At 34.4% G+C, this 21,326-nt stretch overlaps 2 protein-coding genes across 2 annotated transcripts; both read right to left on the bottom strand.

Annotated features, from left to right (window-relative positions):
• Window positions 1-1,351: 1,351 nt before the first annotated feature.
• Window positions 1,352-8,207, bottom strand: LOC144438859 (2-Hydroxyacid oxidase 2-like). Its single transcript, XM_078128060.1, has 9 exons — window positions 8,142-8,207; window positions 6,459-6,646; window positions 5,855-5,986; window positions 4,964-5,115; window positions 3,884-4,164; window positions 2,982-3,161; window positions 2,243-2,398; window positions 2,027-2,096; window positions 1,352-1,797 (listed from the first exon to the last, which is right to left on the bottom strand). Exons 2-9 carry the CDS (start codon window positions 6,566-6,568, stop codon window positions 1,739-1,741), a joined length of 1,140 nt encoding a protein of 379 aa, XP_077984186.1. The 5' UTR covers window positions 6,569-6,646; window positions 8,142-8,207; the 3' UTR covers window positions 1,352-1,738.
• Window positions 8,208-9,135: 928 nt separating this feature from the next.
• Window positions 9,136-20,853, bottom strand: LOC144439249 (ubiquitin carboxyl-terminal hydrolase isozyme L3-like). Its single transcript, XM_078128523.1, has 8 exons — window positions 20,754-20,853; window positions 19,376-19,503; window positions 19,246-19,257; window positions 17,452-17,580; window positions 16,453-16,609; window positions 12,700-12,827; window positions 12,004-12,138; window positions 9,136-11,411 (listed from the first exon to the last, which is right to left on the bottom strand). The coding sequence occupies exons 1-8, from the start codon at window positions 20,851-20,853 to the stop codon at window positions 11,328-11,330; spliced, it is 873 nt and encodes a 290-aa protein (XP_077984649.1). The 3' UTR covers window positions 9,136-11,327.
• Between the last annotated feature and the right edge of the window lie 473 nt (window positions 20,854-21,326).

The raw sequence follows: 21,326 nt of genomic DNA, 5'->3' as shown, positions 1-21,326 counted from the left end.
TGTCACAAAATGGTGATATTTTAGTGTAAAGTTGATTGGCCGGGGTCGTACGTCGCAATTCATATAAAAGACAACGTCCGTTTTATAGAAATACACTAATCAAATCTCTCGACCAAGCTCTATTGCTTGTAAAGTGATAACATCGTAAAACTTACCCGAAATGTACGTAATTCTCATTAAAATATTTCAAACTGCACGATTCAACAGTTGTCTTTTTTCAAATCTAAAGGTGAATTTATGTTCCTACGACAACCATCATGAATAATTACTAATATCATAGATGCTTCCCACTTTATTACAAAAATGTCGAAATTGAACAGATTTACCATGATTTACACCATTTTGCTAGTATTAAGTTGAATAAGCTCAGTTTTATGAATTTTGATGACGTCTGTGTATGCATTGTTACCATGGCAACGAGTATGGTAAAATCTCCTGATTCTCAATGCATCCTTACAAGTACAGATTTTGAAGAATGTTTCTGGAAAGTTGTATGAAATTGAAAAAAAAAAGTATTTTTCTTTATAAACCAAGATCAATTCACTATATCGAAACATGTTTTAGTTTGTGTCTATCTAAAGTAAGGTGACACAACTCGTTGCTGGTCGTGGCCATCATTAAAATACGTTCTGGTTTTGCCATCCACTGCTATTCGTGACTATCATTAAAATTTTGTTCTGGTTTTAACTTTAACCACTATATTGGGATACTGACCATAGTCACGAGATCAAAGCTGATGTCACGGTTGCTCTTTGGTTTCGAATAAAGAAGTTGAACCAATGGGGGGGGGGGGGGGGGGGGGTCACATCAGCTGATTTAACAAATCTCTGCTGTCTATTTATTTAGACACCAAAGATACTGGGACAAAAAGTGAACGTTCACAGTATCTTTAATTCAACAATGCAATGAGTTCATCTGACACATTTGACTAGCAGCTGTCAACGATCTATATTGTTGGATGGATAAAAGGGGAATGCTACTCAAGGAAAGATAATTGCATGAAGTATGGGGTTCTGGAGAGTCGTTTCATGATTTTACATCACCTACAATTACTTGCAATTTCTGTGAAACATCAAGTTGATCTTGTGCCTTATAGGGTATCTTTGCTATGGACCATTGCATCATGGGAGTCAGGAGAAATAATATATTCATGGTGCACAATGAATATTCATGATTCCTGAATGCTTACTCCTTTAGTGTAAAACGTCTCATGTTCACTTTTGAATTTTACGACAAAAGCCATCCATTTATAAAATATCATTCATATGTACGAAATTTTGGGATTGTTTTATCTCAAATTTAATCTCAAAAGTTATTTTAAATATACATCAAAATTACCTTTCTGGTTAGATATTGAAAAGGTAAACAATATACAAGAGTGGGGAGGTAAATGGCATTCTTTGAGTACTAGAATATCTTACTCAGCTATGGCAGAACAAACACATGAAATCAAGGAATTATTATGGTCTCAAAATCAAAATCTTCTTTTCATATATAGGCCAAAGTTTCAGTACTTTTATGACTACAAGTAAAAATAGACTACATATCATAATAATTTGAAATAAATCTTGAATTGTTTACAGTTCTTAGTGATAAAGTTCTTGTCTCAACAGACAAACGCCAAAGTTTCAGTACAGTGTTGACAACAAAAGTAAAAAAAATAGTACAAATGTTGGTAATTTGAAATATATCTTGATTTGTTTCCACTTCTTAGAGATAATAGTTAAAAGTTCTTCTCTCACCAGCCTTCCTTTTTTTGTACAATTGAAGGTGGTATTCTGGAAATGGATGAACAGCCTGTGGAAAACAAAGAAAAGTGAAGTTGGAGTGATGACCATTGACAAATACTATGATAGAAATTGTGCTATAGGCAAACTAAGATAAACACACACTCAAACTATTGTTGTGCATGTGGTACTTTACACAAGTGGGTGATAACGTTGTCATGGTTATGCATATATCATCAAATATTCACCTTCAGTCTATTGGAAACAAAAATGTAGAACCAAAAATGGTGGTGTCTCACCTGTCATAAACATTGCACCTCTTAATTCACTGTGTAAAATATCAAAAATCTGTTCCACACCTTCTTTGCCCTAAAATGAAATGTAAAGATGATTACTACCGCAAAGATATTTTAATCATTATTTATAATCAGCATATTATAATTAATAATTGATACAATTGATATTTTTGACAATTCTACAGTATGATAATGTAACAAAAAGCAAAACGATCTCACCTGATAGCTCAATCCATAGAGAATGGGATGGCCTAAAAACACACACTTTGCACCTAATGCGAGTGCTTTGAGTACATCACATCCATTTCTGACGTCACTACCAAGGTAAACTTCTACATTTCCAACAGCAGATTTGACAGCTGGTAACATATCAATCTGAAATAACATTAGTACAAGATACACATTGTTGAAGCTCTTTCAAAACATACATGTGACAGGCCAAGGTTACAAACAGGTTACAGTGAGGATTATAATTTTAAAAGAGTTACATCATATAACATCCAAGAAATCTAGTTCTGACTGGCATGAACTAGTCTGATCTTATAAAAACTGCACAAAACCAGATTTTACTGGTCTTGTCTACATCTTAGGCTGGGTTAATCTTTGAGATACTAATGTACACACTAGGAGGGGCATCTAAACTGGATAAAAGCAGATTCAACTGGTTAGGACTAGAATGTCAGAACTATCTTTTTCCCGGCCAATCAAATCAATCTGGATAAGCAAAACTTCAAGATAGAGACCATCTTTTACACAAAATAAAGTCATAATTAAAACTTCTTGTTTCTTCTAACTTGTTGACACAATATCTTTCAATTCTAGACTAGAGTTCAAGAAATTATTTATTGCCATCATTATCACTGACAGAAAAGGTAAAAAATTTTAGAAAATGAGATTCTCTACACTTATTTACATATTGTCTGAGTCAGACGGTGAAGAGAAAAAGGACCATTCTTACTGGTGTAGGAAATCCATCCAGAGACGATGCACTACAATTGGAGACAATGATTCCTTTAGCACCATGACTTTTTGCTTCTACTGCATCGTCTGGATTCAATATTCCTTGAATGACCACGGGTAAACTGGTAGCAGACACCACATTATCAATATCTCTCCAGGAACTACCACAAACTCGTAACTGATAAATGAAAGAATAACAGTGTCTCCCACAAGTTGTTTGTAAGCATTTGTATACCATATAGTAGTAAATGGGCTTGGATTTTCATTTTGTGTCCTATCGAGACTGATAAACTCTAGTTTTTTTCCATTTGTATACCATATAGTAGTGAATGGACTAGGGTTTTCATTTTGTGTTCTATCGAGACTGATAAATTCTAGTTTTTTTCCAAATAAGTTGAATGTTTTATATAGGTTTTGACAAACTACAGCCATATAACTTACAAGGTCACTATTATTTTCAAAGTTGGTTTGGACAATGTGTTAACAAAATACTATGATTTACTTAAGCAATAAACCACCACCTGGGGATGGTATACCAAGAGGTTTTGACCAGTGAAATCAATATATGCACGAGTGATAGCGAGTGCATATATTGAGTTCACTGGTCAAAACCGAGTGGTATACCATTCCCAGGGGTGGTTTATCGCTATTATATTATACCAGTATATTGAAAATATCGGAAACAAGATAAGACGCAATGTTTTCTGGTTTCATTTGCGACCCCATCCCTGCACGGACTACAACATTCGTAGATGAACAGTCAACATCAAAATTTGGATGCGTGCCAACTGTGCATTATCGCTCATTTTAGACGCGCTAGTTCGATGTCTAGACCAATCAGATCTCACGATTTGCACCATCAATATACTGGTATAATATAATACTATACATTTACTTTACCTTTTCAACCTCTCTATACTGCTGTTCATTAAAACTACCACACCTGGATCTTGCCACAGGTTCTTGTATTTGTTTTGTCAACCCTGGAAAACAATCCACTGTCACAACTATGGCATCAAATCCTGCTTCTTCTGCCCGGGACACCATCGAGAGATGACCATCTTCCTCTAACAATTCTATTTGCAGCCATTTAACACCAGAGGGCGCAATTTTGGCTGTCTGTTCAATACTGGCAGAGCCAAACATGGGTACAATGTTCACAACATTTAAATTAGCTGCAGCTATGAATCAAACAGAAAATATAGAAGTTCAGGTTGAGATTCATAGTCTGAGATGATTAACACTATTTTAGGGTAGGGGAAAGTAAAAGTGTCTGGACTGCTAAGCACTGTGGGATAAACATGAAAAAATACTCTTATAACATATTCACTAAACAGAGCATATGAAGAGTTGTTTCAAAAATTGTTTCATGGGATAAATATAGCATTCACAAATGTAAATGTATTCAAACATTGATACTGAAAAGTAAAACACAAAGATATATTTTTACTGGTCCAACATGGACAGACAGACAGACAGACAGACAGACGCACGCACATATGCATGCACACATGCAGACAGATGCACACACACACACACACATACATACATACATACATACACACATACACATACATACATACATACATACATACATACATACACATACACACATACATACATACATACATACATACATACATACATACATACATACATACATACATACATACATACATACATACATACATACATACATACATACACACATACACATACATACATACATACATACATACATACATACACATACACACATACATACATACATACATACATACATACATACATACATACATACATACATACATACATACATACATACATACATACATACATACATACATACATACATACATACATACATACATACATACATACATACATACATACATACATAATACACACACACATCTACATACTTGCAGACAATGCTGTGATTGTAGAAAAGAGCAATATCGATGTTTGACTCAATAATACCTTTAGCTATACACCTGTCTCCATCTGGCCACAGTAAGTCACGTGACATCATTGGAGCAATTCCAATCGGTGAATCAACAACTCTGTCTTGTACTTGGCTATGAAGATCTACATGAATGACAGAACGTAGCACTCTGGACACCAGGTGTATCCTGAAAGCGTATCGAAATACTAAACTTTAACTTTTCAACAAATGACAACATAATAGCACTGATAATCACTCTTCTACCAAATCAACAAAATAGTTGTTTTACTGTAACTTTGCAGTAGTAGTTGTCCAATATTGTTGTGAAGATTTATACACTCAATAAACTTAGAGGAAACACTGAAATAAACTAATGCAAAACATTGATTAAAAATCTATCATGTTTACAAAAAATTTCATCAAATTGTGTTCCTGCAATTTTCCCAACTTTTGACAATTCAAAAACCAAAAAGTCTTATTTACTACTGTCTTGAAACTGTTTATTCAAAAGAACAATAGAGATTTCCTATATTCCTTGTGTGTTTTTTTTTAATTTATACATATTCATTAATAAATTATTTGTCAACCCTTGACAAACTACTTTATATCAGTCCCCTAGGTGGTCTGGTCACAATACATAGGTTTGACTGTATGTTTGGTAAACTACATATATTTGAAATTAAAATAACAACTTTGGAAATGAATTATTTACCAATAAAAAGGTCAGAATCTTTCCTAAGCTATCAATACTATTTCAAATGAACATTTCATACTTTGAAAAATACATTCCTTCAAAATTTGAGTCTCAAAATTTTAATTCTATACCTGGACTGTAAGATACGTTGTGATGTTCTGCCCTCACTGGCCTCCTGTGAGGGCACCCTGTCACAGCATACCTTACAGACTATTCTATACCTGATACCTACCTACTAAATTCGTCAATATTACTTCTCCCTGATTGAGTATATTTAGCACCCCCAGCTTGGTGTATAAAAAGATCTCTTGGTAACTTTTCCCTAGCATAGTCCTCATAGTCTTCAAGACATACCATTCTCCTCCTTAAAGAAAGTATGCAATTATTTTTAATTGTGTGTTTCCGATAACATGGCTTCAGAAAATAGGTAGGTTGGGATTTTATTTTCTCTTATTTTATTTTATTTTTATCTTTTTAATTGTTTTTATTTTTGAAAAATATTGCTTCAACCCCAGACTAAATGAAATGTCGGTCAGATTACACCTTCTGTAATAGTTTGATGAAATATATACAGACATCACTGGGGCCAGAAAGAAAACAGACATACATGAAGTCAAGATGACAAAGAATTTGTCATCTTTTTGTTTTAAAATATTTTATAAAATAATGTTTAGGTTGGAGGCTTAAACTAGGGTTGGTCAGGTTATTGAAACACACAATTTTTTTAAAAATTTTGCCGAATTGTATGGATTGTACTGATTTTTAAGTTTGTTATAAATAAAAAAACTAATTGACATAAATTGTGTATATAATATTATATGGCATACTAAACATACCTTACTTCTTTGGTTTGAAAGAACCGACGGAAAAGAAACACAGTGATAATAACGATAACAAACAGCCAAAAGTTGCCGTATTCTGATTCAATTTCAGATGAGTAGTCCATGGCAGAACAAAATCTCCAACACTTTCAATATATGTACTTGATTATTAATTAAAACATTATTGCTTCATGACCACAAGTCTAAGAGAGAAAAAGAGAGAAAAAAAATAACAGTATAAGTGTGCTTTCTGTTTATCATATCCTGTCTTGTCTTGTCAGCTATTGTACAACAAACCAATATAAACTTAGTAAACATACAGTCCATCATCATACATCACTATCAAAAAATTCTATTTAATTTCAAAATTTAACAGTGATTTAAAAGCAGCCACATCTTTTGCCGCTTTTATTTTATACTTGGTGGTAGTGAGTCCCATAAAGGTATTGTTCCTGGATAGAGCGAGTAATGATAACAGTCTTTATTGGAGTGAATAGTATTGTAGTTTAGTTTCTGTGTTTGATCTCAGACCACTAAAAAATTCGTTAGTGATCTGAGTTTTGATGAGTGGTGTGTTTGGTGCGATTATCTTTGCAGTGGGTGTTTTATGTTTGAAGGAGTGATTTTCTGCATTTCTTTGAACATTGCAATGTAGTACTACAACATAAACATTTCATCATATATAATTTACAGTGCAAATAAATAGCTACCCATTCTGTGTGATTATTAATATTTTCACTGATTTGATTTGAATTTCCTTTTAGCTGCCAAGGAATTAGTGAATCAAAATGAATAAATAAATGTGACGGGATAAGATAGTTGTCATGACTATTAATTTCTATCTTGTGTGCAAGTATCATTTTCATCAATTTCCTTTCTAAGCTTAGTTTGTATTTGCCTGAAGTACTGGTTGTGTTGTCTCTTTATTTTCTGAAATGTGTTTAATTTTACTGTCAATATGCATTACGACTACACTGCCTACAGATTGATAATAGTAAACATTCTCGCAAACCAGAGCTGTTATTGTTCGCTGTGGTTTACGACAATGCAGATATATATTGACCATTACATGTAATTATCAGATACAATGTATTTTTTTATAAGTAAAGTCAAATTTTAGTGAAAAATTTCAGTTGTGCTAGTGTAGTAGGTTTCACAAAGAAATCAAATGAGAGGGACATCCGACATTGTTACAATCGTCCCGTCTCGACTTACACCGTCTGCAAACAGTTGACTATAATCCTAGTCCTGCTTGCATACGGAGTAATCCGGGACTAGATTCTGACAATTGTCCATCGTCAAGTCAGCTTTAGAGACTCGTGCACCGCCTGTAAGCAGGGCTACTATAATCCATGATCAAATAGGATCAACGCAAATTTTACAAGACCATAACATTTTTCAAATATATGGTAACCAACGCATCGAAAACAAATACATACAACAAACTTACACGCTCTGCTTCAAGTTTATCGTGAAAAACAGATATTTTAGCATCAAATAACCGCATCCAAAAAAAAACATATTAAATTTGAGTTACATGTCAGAAACCCGGAAGTCTTTTACACAACGTTCACAGTGATTTCCAGACAAAACAATGAGAAGTGCGACTGAAATACCATGCGTCACTGATACATACATATATATACCTAGTATTTTACATCACCAGAACGTCATTATAAAATAGAACTTTTGACTAACCCTATAAGTTTGTGTAAAATCCACGAGTTCCATCCATCACATGTGTGCTCTCGATCTCGTCAGACATATACAATGTGACCTTTGACCTCAAGTAACCCCTTAGGTCTTCGTAAATGGACCAAAAGTTCAAACACGCAACTGAATCTCTGGTTAATTTGATTGTTTGGTTTAAAATAAACAAATTTATATACAAACAAGACAACAACAGAGTATATCTTTCTTTTTTTTTTCTTGTTTGTTCGTTCATTTGAAAAGATGAGAACAAAACAGCAATTTAAGCCCAGCCAGGTCTGTTAACTTTCATTCCTCTTTGTCGTCAATCTGGATGTCAGTATCTCATGTATATACACCTTTATAAAGGTAAAATTGTTCTTTTTTTAAAAAAATGGTTGTTTCTTTTCCTTTTTATATTAGTTATTGTAAAAAATGAAGATGTAATAACTAATAATACACATAAATGTTACTTCCAGGTTTTCAAAACCAATCAGAATGAAAAGTTTAACAACCCTAGGGCCCTCTCCTAGTAAAGATCGCTAACAACACCTTGAACATACATACATACATACATACAATTACACACACACACACACACGTTGCATACAAAATTGTTTAACCCACCCCCCACCCCTTGCATAAAACCCCACAAATAATGTTCAGAATACATTAAAATTCAATCTGATATGGTTGATTTTACAGCTTTATCTCTGTATTTACCAATATTTCCTTCATTTGTTTGTTTGTTTTCGATTGTGTTGTTCCTGAGAGTGAACACCTTACATCCTAGGGATGGTGACCAAGACTAAAACATGAAGGACAACAGTCAAGCAAAAAAGTAAGGTAATGCTAATAGTAAATAAATGGCCGTCCATTACATCAGATTTTAATAAAATTGATATATATATATGTCATACACCCTTTCATGCATACCCCATTAATACCTAAGAACAACACTGAGACATCAGAAACCATGATACAAACTTGATTTTAGAGCAAAAGTGACCTTTATTGGGAATACATGTAATACAGTAAAAGACACTTTATGTTGGAGTCATAGCCTTACTTGTCATATTACTGCATCTTACATTGAACACTAGAACAACAAATAACTGGATCAAGGTAGGTTATCAGGAGAGTTGAGTGTGAAGCAAAACTGATACAAGTGATTGTCTGCAACACTGTACTCTGCACATATGTACCATATATATTACAAAATCAACACTTTCTCTAATATTGATATCAAGCTTCAAATAAAGGGTCATTCATGTTTGCCCTTGCCTTTTTTTTTCTTCAAAACAATGGAGTCTTAGACAACTTGAACGAAACACAAATATTGTAATTTTACTTGACGTGCAAAACACATCACAACTGCATAGACATTTTTATGTTGTTGTTTTTTCTAAACAAGATCTTTGCACCATGTTTGAGAGATGAAGTTCTTGTACCAGCAAAGTTAATATTCTATTACATACATGTTTAGCATAACTTCTTTCTTTTCCTTTTTTTTCCTTTTTTTTTTTAAAGATTTGATGATATGCATTGGTGTCCAACAACTCTCACATGTTTCACTCACAATGTATTTACTACATGACTAAAAGGACTTTGTGACTTCATGTATTTGTACACAAATCATATTTGAATGAATTTAACAAAAATTTCACAAACTTTAGGTACAAAGTAACAAAAGCTTAAGTTTGCACAGAAAGATCAATCATTATTTGGCATTCTTGGCTACAACCTTCCTATAATTAGTGTTGTTCTCCTAAAAGCAGGATCATTCAGGTTAGAATGGAAGGCCGCATAATCCAAGCAGCGCCCTCACAGGTCAGACTGCACTCATTTCTGATATTCTTTAATCAACATGAAAATCCCAGAACACAAATCTCACTTAGTGCTGCTAGATGTTCATCACTTTATATGCTATGATATAAACACACGTCTACAGACTGACTTGAACGTTGTTGTGATTCTTACAAGTCCTAGGGACTGACCAAATTGCACTGATATTTCACCGTTTGATTTCACCGACTTGTATAGCATGATAATCTAAACACATTTCCAAACGCTCACCATTTGTGATTGATTCTTCAGGTTCAACGAACTTTCAGACTTCACAAATCAGAAAATATTACAGCAGACATATGATATCTCACTCTCTGACTAAACCACCCCAAACCAAACAAGTAGATCAACTCTTCATCCACAGTTGATGTATTCATTTGGTGAGAGTACACAGCAAAGTAATCATTTTTATACAAATCATAACCCAACCCATCAAATAGGATCAACACAATGTTTATAACCTTACAAAAATTGCACGATATGGCTTCTTCTTTTTTTTAAAAATTGAAATCTAAGAACAAAAAATGACTTGTATCAGCCATTCGGTAAAATGTAAAAGACGAAAGACAACTTTTCAATTCATATTACTTTTGAACTCTGGTTACTGTTTACTACGACTAGTAAGGATTCACCACGTTCACTACAGCGCTAAACATAGGAGATCCTTTAATAGTACTAATAACTACTGTGGTGTAATTACTATCCATACTTAAGTCATAACTGCAATATATAACATGACAAATTTGGATGATGACACATTGCATACTAACATTAACTAATGTTGTCAAGAACTGCTAGCACACTGTACTATTATATCCACTATGTGTTTAGGAGTAAACTCACTAACTGATAGCATACTGTACTAACTTATCATGAACTTTGTGGGTTTGGAACTCACCTAAGTGACAGCATATACTGTACTGACATGAACTATGTGTTTTCAGGAACTCACTAACTGATAGCATATACTGTATTAACTTTGTGAACTGTGTGTTTTCAGGAACTCATTAACTGATAGCTTACTGTACTATGTATTAACTTTGTGAACTATGTGTTTTCAGGAACTCACTAACTAGCATACTGCATGTTGTACTAAGATATCAACTGCCTGTATTCACGAAAACTCACTGTTTGTACAGTATACTAGCAGTTAGCGGAATCAAGGAATTGTGGTAAACTGGCTATACTGGTACTCTACTATAAACATGCTGACTATTAAGTACTCAAGCAACCAGGTGTCTGCAGGCATATACATATATGGACAATGGTAACCAGGGATTGGATGTCATTTAAAGCTTTGCTATGAAGATATGGGTAATACAGGCTGGTATATGTGGAGCCATCTACTTAGGCTGCAGCTAATGCTACCACTGTGAAATGTAGCTCTGATGGATCACGGTCCATGAACTCCTTACACACCTTGGCTGCATCCTGTGGAAGGAAGACAGACATGGTGGGAAATGAATCAGCTGACATCAGTTTAGTATAAAAGAATGTACTTATGACACGACACATCACAACACACCACACCACACCACACCACACCACACCACACCACACCACACCACACCAAAATACAATGCAGTGTAACAAAACACAACACAATGCAATGTAAATTGTAATGCAACTTAACACCACACAACACGACAGGACTTCACCATGACACAACTCAAACACAGTATTACCCAACACCACATGACACAACATGGCATGATATGACATGAAAAAACATAACATGGCATGACAACACAACTCAACATGATAACACACTGCACTGCAACACAGCGCAAAGCAACACAACACAACACAACACAACACAGCAAAACACCAACACAACACAGCAAAACACAACACAACACAACACAACACAATTACACAACACAACAAAACACCAACACAACACAACACAACACAACACAACACAACACATCACATCACAACACAACACAACACAACACAACACAACACAACACAACACAATTACACAACACAACAAAACACCAACACAACACAATGAAGGTACCTGTAGTATAGTTTCTTTGGATGACTTCCCATGGTTGATAGGGAATGGTTTACGTCCATCAAGTTCATAAAGGTCACCATCCTTGTGAACAAAAGCTATAAAGTGTAAATTCACCTCTTCGTCACGGGATGGAGCCTACAAAGACAAATTTAAACTAAAAGACTTAATTCTGTTTAGAAAAACAGAAACGAAATTACCTATATTACACTAGGTATCAATCACTCAGACCTATGCAATTTACATATCATTTTAAAACTATTATTTTTAGGTGTATATTCTAAAAGACACAAAATTACCCAGAATGGATAATCCTATCTTCATACAATGGAATCATGATGATCGAACAGTTAGAGTGTCTGGCATGGAATCTGCATGTTGCAGATGCGAGGCTCACCACTGCCATTTGTTTCTGAATGGTTAAAGTCCTTGGGCAAGATTTGAAACCCTGATTGTGCCTCAGTCAATCCAGCTTTATAATTTGGCACCTGGTAGGATAGAGGTTGCAAAGTGAATGCTTTAATCCTATGTGCTTATAGAGGCTGCAATGGATTGTGTGCTTCCCAGGGAGATGAAGTATACAGGGCCGCTGTGCAACTACAGATTCATGCCAGACAGAGACAGAAGCCATTAACAGAGAAATTAGGGAATGACCGGTATATGATGCCATGTTAACAGTATGACATGAAGGGTACCTACATCAGTCTGTCCTTGCTGTGCACTTGACTCATGGGCTGCTGATATACTTTCGTCATTCGCTAAGTGCTCTGCTTTCTCTGCAGGTGTCATATCTTTGGTTTCATCTAGGAACTTCTTTAGCTTAGTGTCTGTAAATAGATAAGGGTAATTCATTACCAGTGTGTCCTCTAGGCCAATCTGACAAACCACTGACACAGACCAGTGTCTTGATGACAAATAACAAATTTAGAATTCCCCTACACCTTACCATGTGGTGATTCACACACAAAAAAAACCTTGTTTCTTAGTATTTTGACTCAAAATCAAATACTTGTCTGTCATATGAGGACACAGTGCTCATTAACAAAATATTCTAATTGTTCTTCGATAACAAATTAACATATGCAACAAAATTCCCCTATAATATCTGCGTCACCCTCCTGATAAAATGAAAACTCTATTTTTGTACCACATCTGATCTGTTACTGTAAAATTCATATCCAAATAGTCACCAGACACAATTTCACTCATTTTGGTTTCTAAGGCTTCTCTTTCCGCATGTGAATAGACAGGGACAGGAGTTCACTTTATCACACTACTATTTCTTTGCTGCAAATAGACATGTTAAAGTATACGTTACTATCCTCCAGGTATAGAAGATGCAACACACATACTATAAATTAACTATTCTGTGGTCTATAAAGGTTAAAGGTTAATAGTCTAGATGCTAGACCCCTTAGGCTATTCTGCTTATCTAGAACTAACCAAAGGTTGCCACCGAGGGCACTGAGCTTTATTCAGCAACCCCTCCAAAGTGTAGATCCAAGGCCTTCAAATACTACAGGTTTGTATCTGAAGGTCAATACTGTACTCATGTACACAAATGAAAAAATTTTCATACAATTTTCATAACCAAAATGGCTAATTTTATTTTTTTAGCAAGTTTTGGAGGAGTAAAATTACATTTTATTATATTTTTGGAGAATTTAATCATCGTTCATGAGGTGTTTGTTTAAAATTAAAACATTCCCTTTCACTTGTAGTTACAACCAGTCCACGCAGGTTTTACATGCAACACTAAATTGACATAGGTTTTTTTTAATTATTAGCTCACACTGTACTGTAATATATTAATATAATCTATGCAATATTAACTGTGGTATCTGTCAGTCTGATGAGGATTATCGACCATGATGACAGACAGTAAGCTCTATGCTAAAAAAAATTTATTCCTACAAGAAAACTTGGATCAAGGAAATCAAAATGTCACATGATCTGAGTATCATCAGACACCGGATGAGTCATACAAATAATATATACTTTATTAATTTGATAACTGATTTCTACAACTAGTATTTCATTTCATTCTTGCATTTTTTTTTAAATTAGTTGATCTGTCAATTCACAATGTTGAAAAATTTGATAAGTGTTATTGATGACAAAAAATTGCTATTCACAAAAACAACGAGGTGATACGCACATTGCAGTGCATAAAAGATAACGGGGTCAATATATTTGTATGTATCTCACTCAGACAGTCTGAACACAACTAGAATATTAATAGGCAATGTGCCATTACTTTTTAACACAGACGTTTTACTTGTTAATTTTTTACTATAAGAATTAAATACTTAAGTCTAGAGATATACTACGATGCACACAGTTTGACTGTATCCATTTTACTCATACCAATTGAAAATTCATGGCAATAATACATTTTTTACCATGTACTGGACCACAACCTGAAGGGGAGATGACAGTACTATTACATCATGCACAAGCCAAAATGTACGTGTTTGAATAGAAAATATGGATTTATACCTAGTTTGTCTGTATCATAACAATGAGTGTCTAATATGGTGCTCAAAATGAGAGTCAAAATCGTCATTCTTTCCCCCATTTTTAAATTAGGCTAGTGTAAGTTTAATTATACCGTTCTCTAATATTTTTCATCATTTCAAGATACTCATGATATGCTCTGGTTTTATCATTCATCGTCTTCAACTCGTAGTGACAAGGTCCCTCATGTCCTTCATATTTTTCATAGAGAGAGGGAGGTAGGGAGGGAAGGAGGGAGAGGAGAGAGAAAAAAAAAAGAGAGAAATTGGAAGCCTACATTTTTTCATTGGCTTAAGGGGCCATTTCACTGAAACCTGTTCTAAAGCAAGATTAATGGCTAAATTGATTTGTAAACAGACATGGTTGTCAATCTAATTATAGTCTGTACAAACTGCACGTTTATTCAGAGTGAACTGACTATGTTTACAGGAAATATCTAATGGTCAGACATCAGAGATTCTACAGGGTCAACACAAGAATAATGTAATGACAAACATAGCTAATAGGATGCTTTTATTCCTCTTCATTATCCAACATATTTGCGGTCAATCCATCCATCTGCCTCAGTTAATAAAAGTCGGAAATTATTTAAGATGTGAATGTCTGTGTGTATATTAGATTGACATATTACGTATTACTGAAAAATTTATAAATCTTCTGATATTAGCCTGATTAGACCTATCAATAAATTGTGTGGTTTCGGTTACGCTCAATTTTAGAATAGGTGAGGTAGGTAGATCTTTTATTTTATTTTTATTTTTTTAATTTTTTTTTATATGTGAGTGTCTGGTTCAGGTAGTTACGTCTTCCGTTACTTTCCATATGGGCTCTGTGATATTGGTTTCTTCACATCAGATGTACAGCCATTACAGATTGGAAGAACAGTTTTATGTTGTCGTTTTAAGTTGACGTCAGTTTCCACATCCACTATTTCTCGCGTGATTTCACAATTTTCGCGATTTTATTTATTTTTTCTTGAATATGTAAAAAAAAAAAAAGGTTAGGCTCAGCAGTCAAAAACTAGGTGGGGTCTGGTAACCGGAACCACACAGTTATTCTTTTAAGCCTTAGTATTAAAAAACACAACCATAAAGGTAGCTTGAAGCATCTATCTAAATTTCAAAAAATTAACATATTCCCATATCTCTATGTTTGTTTAAAAAATAAACATACACTATGTCTGTCTTTCTTTATTCATTGAAGAATAATGTTAGTGATGTCTTCATCTACCACAAATCTCATTTATTGGGCTCATATTTTTTTTTCAACACTTGTAAAATTCAAACAAATTTTATAGGGCAAAACAGTCATTTTCACTGAGGGTGGTAAGAAGGTCAAATCTACATGTGTTCCCGAGTCACTTTACCTACATATATTTATGGTATAATGTATGATGGGAAACTCTAATTAGGGTTAAACAACCTTAGAACAGAAACATTGCAAATTTGAAGGGGATGTGAATCAAAATTGATATGTTACAATGTGGAGAATTGTTTTTAATTATAGTTGATATATGTTGAGAAATTGGAAAAAAAAGTGTGAAGCAATATAAGAGCATATGCTGTCAGTCATAGATATGCACAAGAATAAGTAACATAAAAAACACCTTCGAATGCTGATGATCATATAAGCAAAGTATGAAAAAATCTAACAAAACACCCCCTCCCCCCCCCCACACACACAAACAAACATACACACAGGAACAGGCACATACATACACAAACATTCAGAGGAACTTGACAAATACATGCATGTGCACATGCACACATAAACAGACAGAGACAGACAGACAGACAGACAGACAGACAGACAGACAGACACACAAACACAAACACAAACACACAATCATACACACCTCATGATTTAAGCCCATTGTAGCACTCCTGTGAATAAAAAAAAGTCAAGAAAGGAGCCACAGTATTTTAGTGTACTTACCTACAGCTATTTGATCAGTATTGTTAAACACAGCATGTAACAGCCCTATCGTACCACACGCATTTCCTATAGTTTGCTTCATAAAGTATACATCACCACTGACTTTCTGACCACCTTTTTCAATCTTCTCTTGTTCCTTTTGTTTAAAAGTTTCATACTGTGAAGGCCAAAAGTGAGATGATATAACATGTGTAAAAAGAGTATTGAGATGTCATTCAAACATGACAATTACCAAATGAGTACACACGAGAAAAAATTGCTTTATGATACTAAAACACTTTGGATCTTACAGATGAAATATACTATACAGCATTTGCCTTTAAATTGAAATGATCTGTAGAGTATAACGCCCGCCAGCTCTTTCAGCTATGGTCAGTGCATTAATACAATAACTTGTTATGAAAAACTCTTTTGAAGCAAATCTAAGTTGACTTATAAGTTTACACTGAGGTTTGGCAACCAAGACTTGGCATTTTTGACAGTAACAAATTATGTCATATGTGATCTCATGTACTCAAATAACCGAAGACGTCCAGTTGCTAGACATGTATGGAAGTTAGAATGAAATGAAGAAAATTACAACATAACATTATACAAGTGATCATCAAACCCATAAAGTTACAGGCTGTATAACTCCTCAAACATGTAGGGTTCTTTAAACCGATATCACAACTGTACGATATTGACTGACAATGTCACATTCAAGGTTAGCAGGGTATGACATCACACAATCTCAGAATGACCACTAGAGAGCAGGTCAAATATACATGAACTTGAAAAAATTGAACTCTTTTGTTTATTAAATTTATTAAAAAGTTATACAGATCATAACTGAATGCAAATAAGTGGTAGAACTTAATAGTCAGACACTTGTTCAATCAATACAAGTCAACTTCTTAAGGTGAACTTGCTCTTTCAGAAAAGTATGATTGAAGAAGATAAGATACCATTGGCCTCAAAACTTGTAGAGGTGCAAAGTGATAGCGGCAGTAAACTCACCTTTTCATTGATAGGGAATAATAAGAGGATTGCAGCTACAGGAGATGGTACCATTCCTAAAAGGCCAGGATCTAACCCAAATACATCACAAAACTGCCACTTTGATGACATACCTAAATCATGAACAAACTAACAAACAGACAAACAACAAACAAATAAATGAAATATAATTGCAAGTACAGGGGAACGTTCGATTTGCACAATCATAATCGTGATTTATCAATCACAATCATCATTTTGCATTTGATAAATACCAATCACAATCATGATTGGTAATCATAGTAATCATGCCCGAACCATGATTGACGTGATTACAAGATGGCGGACAACATAATGATAGGGGGAGCATGTGCACCCGTGGCTGATGGCAAGTTAGAAATGACGGAAAACATGTAAATAAATTGTGTTCGGTCAGATTGGTAATTTGTTATCATTGTAATCATTTTGACGATGTAAAATCGTTTAATTCATAGGAAATGTGCGAAACTTTAAAAAAAAATGTTTACATGTAAGTAATCATGATCGTGATTGAGCATTTTGTTTACAACCTCGTTTTGAGAAATGACATCAGATTAATCACAATCATGTTTGGGCAAATCGAATGCACCCCAGTACTGTTATGAGTAATCATATTATATTTCATCAATCATTTTGTTACCTGCATTATGTGTACTTACAATTCAGGATGGCCATTTATTTTTATATATATATTATAATATCTATCTTAATAAATGAAGTACACAATTTTGGGTGAAATAGGAGTTTCTCACATTACGACATCCACCCTTACAGACTGCAGGTAAGCCCCCATCCCCACCCCAGAATATGCAAATACTCTCATTGTTTCATCAAAAATATTTGATGTCCTGTGCATACACATTTACAATAATATAAAAGCAAATGCTTCAATAATATTTTGACTTCAGCAAATAAATACATTCGCACATCCAAAGAAACGTTAATATATTATATTTCACCCACTCTAAATGTGTCTTTGCCATATTCATTGTTAAACCTTGAAAAAATGATATATTCTGAGCTGTAATTGAAATTTAGAATTACAAACCTGTCTTTATTAAAAATATGAAACTTAAACGTTACGTTATACATAGGCAAATAACACAAAGAAGCTGATAATTTCATTATTTGCGTCCATAAATGAAGTATATGCCAGTCTAAGCATGTAACTGTTATACACAAAAGAATGCAGGTAAATTTGATTGTTACATTTACAAATTTTCCATACCGAGTCTGACAGGTGTTTTATTAACACAGAACCATAGATGAGGGGGCCCTGGGTGTAACACTCTAATACCATTAGCTTAATTTGGGATCGCAGTGATTATATACCCCTGGATTATACTGTCTGCATGTGCAACATGTTTTTAAAAATCTAGCCACATAAATGAGAGATTGCACAAAAGAACGGCATTTTTAAGTAGGCGTTTTGATATTAGGTGTGCTACTATTAGTCAATTGTATCTACGGTCAAATTCTTCAAGAAAAAAATATTAGCTTGTAATTGCAAATATACCCTCAATCATATGATTGACAATGGTAGAGAATATCAAAACTTGCGGAAAATTTTCAAAAGTATAAGATATTCGCACATATATATTCAGTTAACGAGAAATGAGCTAATGTTGAGAGAAAAGCAATACGTGACGACCATTTTATGCAGCTCACACGTGTGCATCATCAACATAAACAATGCGGAAGAGGCGGAAAAGTCTGGGATGGATGTGATGGGATCGTCCGTCCAGCCATCCATCAATGTAGCGTAATGTCGCTTACCTTGTTCATAACCTGAAAATGAATAAGGAAAGAAACAGAAATTAACACAAATTGAACGTTGTGAAGTAGAACAGTAAGATCAATTAATGCCTGCTTAAAAATGTTGACAAACATATAAAATTATGCTTACTTCAGGGTTAGATTCGAGTGGTAACCACCTTGGTTTTGAAGCCATGTTGCTGCAATGTGCGCTAATACGACCCCTTAGGTTAGTCGAATTCTTTGATATGGTCGACAGTATGACATCATGCAATTTTGCTAGTCATCATTATTATTCAGATTGTGTTACAAAATGTACAGACATGCGCACTTCAGGCGGTTTTCATGACTGTCCTCAGTGATGTATTAATTATATTCTTGTATAGTAAATCACTTTTTGTTCCTCATTTTCGTACTGAGGCAGAAGTTAAATTTGGAGTCTGCTGAAATTGCAAGTAATGTTACTAAGGTGATGTAAATTAAATCTCAAAATGACTGATCAATGAGCTAATTGTGAACCAAAAATTTATGAAAAGAACTTTATTTCCTTGAAGAAAGGAGAACATGACCTAGCTCATTTCACTATCATCAAAATATCTACTACTACCACTGTACATCAGGCATGCTCTACATGTCCTTGAGACAACACATAATGTTTATTTAATGCCCAGTGTCCCTGGTTGACAGTGCAATTAAGTTCACACGCATAGATGTACAGTAAGGAAGTTCAAAAAAAGTGCATTTCATCAATTGTGATGCATCACTGGACTTTACTTTGAGCTCAGCTGTCTGTACTTTGATCGGCTTACATTCGTGACACCATTGAAATTTTAGTGATTCACCATCTTCAGTATATTCATATGACATGTACAAGTTGGTGCATAGCTCAGATAACATTCCCAGGTCCAAATATTATCTTACTGGTCAGAGTCCATCACCACCTGGTAGGGTCACTATTCAAAGGACCCAAGCTCTAAAACCATAACCATAGTCAGTGGAGAAGAAATACAATGGTATGATCCCATGTGCATCAGATCTAGACTTATGACATACATTTCCTATCATAAGATCTTAATATGGCATTAATAGTGGTTGTCATCAATACACACAACACGTACATAGTATCATGTCATGTCAATACCAAAGTAACGTTTTCTTACTGTGTGAGAAATTGTACATGCTGGGACTGCATGTGTGAGGGTGGTGGGCGGGGTGAGGTGTCGCCAGCTGAGAAGTTGAGAAGTTTGAAGATCGAGACTGACGTCACAGGATCATGTATTATAAATATTGAATGTAGATGTAGTTGATATGTGAAGGTATCAAAATCCAGAACTGAGAAGGCAATAAGCTTAAGACTTGAGGGTTTGTGGTATATTGTGCTGTAGTACCTTTCAGAACAGCAGCATTATTGATCAGCATGTTGCCATGAGATAAAGCAGTCAGACATATTATATACATGATAATTTACTAAATTGACAGTTATTGCTGTGAATATTCAAGCACTCCTTCAAAGGTCTTGGCATACGTACATCCAATCATGTCCCTCTGCGAGTCAATGTTGGCATACACCCATTCATGTCCCTTTGTGAAAGTCAGTTTATAGTAAGCCATACGCCCAACCACTAACATCCGGAGTTTCTACCACACAGTATAAGGTGGGGGAAAAATAATTGTATGTTTTTGATAACATGGCCTCAGAAAATACGGTAAGTAGGTCAGGATATTATTTTACTTCATTTTATCATTATTAATTTGTTTATTTTTGAAAAATATTGCTGTCGCCCAAAAACAAACAAAATGTTGGTCAGAATACCCCATTTGTGATAGTTTGAAATATGTACAGACATCGCTGGGGAAAGAAAACATGCATGAAGGTCATGAGGACAAAGAATTTCTTCTCTTTCTGTTTGAAATATTTGTAAAAAAATCTTAGGACAGAGGTCAGTCAGGTTAACGGAAACACACAATTTTTTTTTTATTTGGCCAGAATAGTATTAGCGTAAACATAACAGACTGTAAAACAACAACAACAACAACAACAACAACAACAACAACATAGATTCATATTATATTTATTTGTCTGTCTTGTTCTAAATCGTAAA

The sequence above is a fragment of the Glandiceps talaboti genome, chromosome 8, assembly GCF_964340395.1.
Source record: "Glandiceps talaboti chromosome 8, keGlaTala1.1, whole genome shotgun sequence".
Classification (NCBI taxonomy): Eukaryota; Metazoa; Hemichordata; class Enteropneusta; family Spengelidae; genus Glandiceps; species Glandiceps talaboti.
This window is presented reverse-complemented; position numbering and strand designations above follow the sequence as displayed.

Excerpts from the sequence above, each read along its gene's own strand:
- LOC144439249 (XM_078128523.1), bottom strand. The coding sequence starts at position 20,853 with ATGTTAGTGGTTGGGCGTATGGCTTACTATAAACTGACTTTCACAAAG. Across the intron at positions 19,504-20,753 it reads GCAGAGGGACATGATTGGAT|CAAAATTGCATGATGTCATA; the intron begins GTACGTATGCCA and ends AATGATGACTAG. Across the intron at positions 12,139-12,699 it reads CACAGCAAGGACAGACTGAT|GCTCCATCCCGTGACGAAGA; the intron begins GTAGGTACCCTT and ends TTGTCTTTGTAG.
- LOC144438859 (XM_078128060.1), bottom strand. The coding sequence starts at position 6,568 with ATGGACTACTCATCTGAAATTGAATCAGAATACGGCAACTTTTGGCTG. Across the intron at positions 2,399-2,981 it reads TGGATGGATTTCCTACACCA|ATTGATATGTTACCAGCTGT; the intron begins GTAAGAATGGTC and ends ATGTTATTTCAG. Across the intron at positions 2,097-2,242 it reads TCTATGGATTGAGCTATCAG|GGCAAAGAAGGTGTGGAACA; the intron begins GTGAGATCGTTT and ends ATTTCATTTTAG.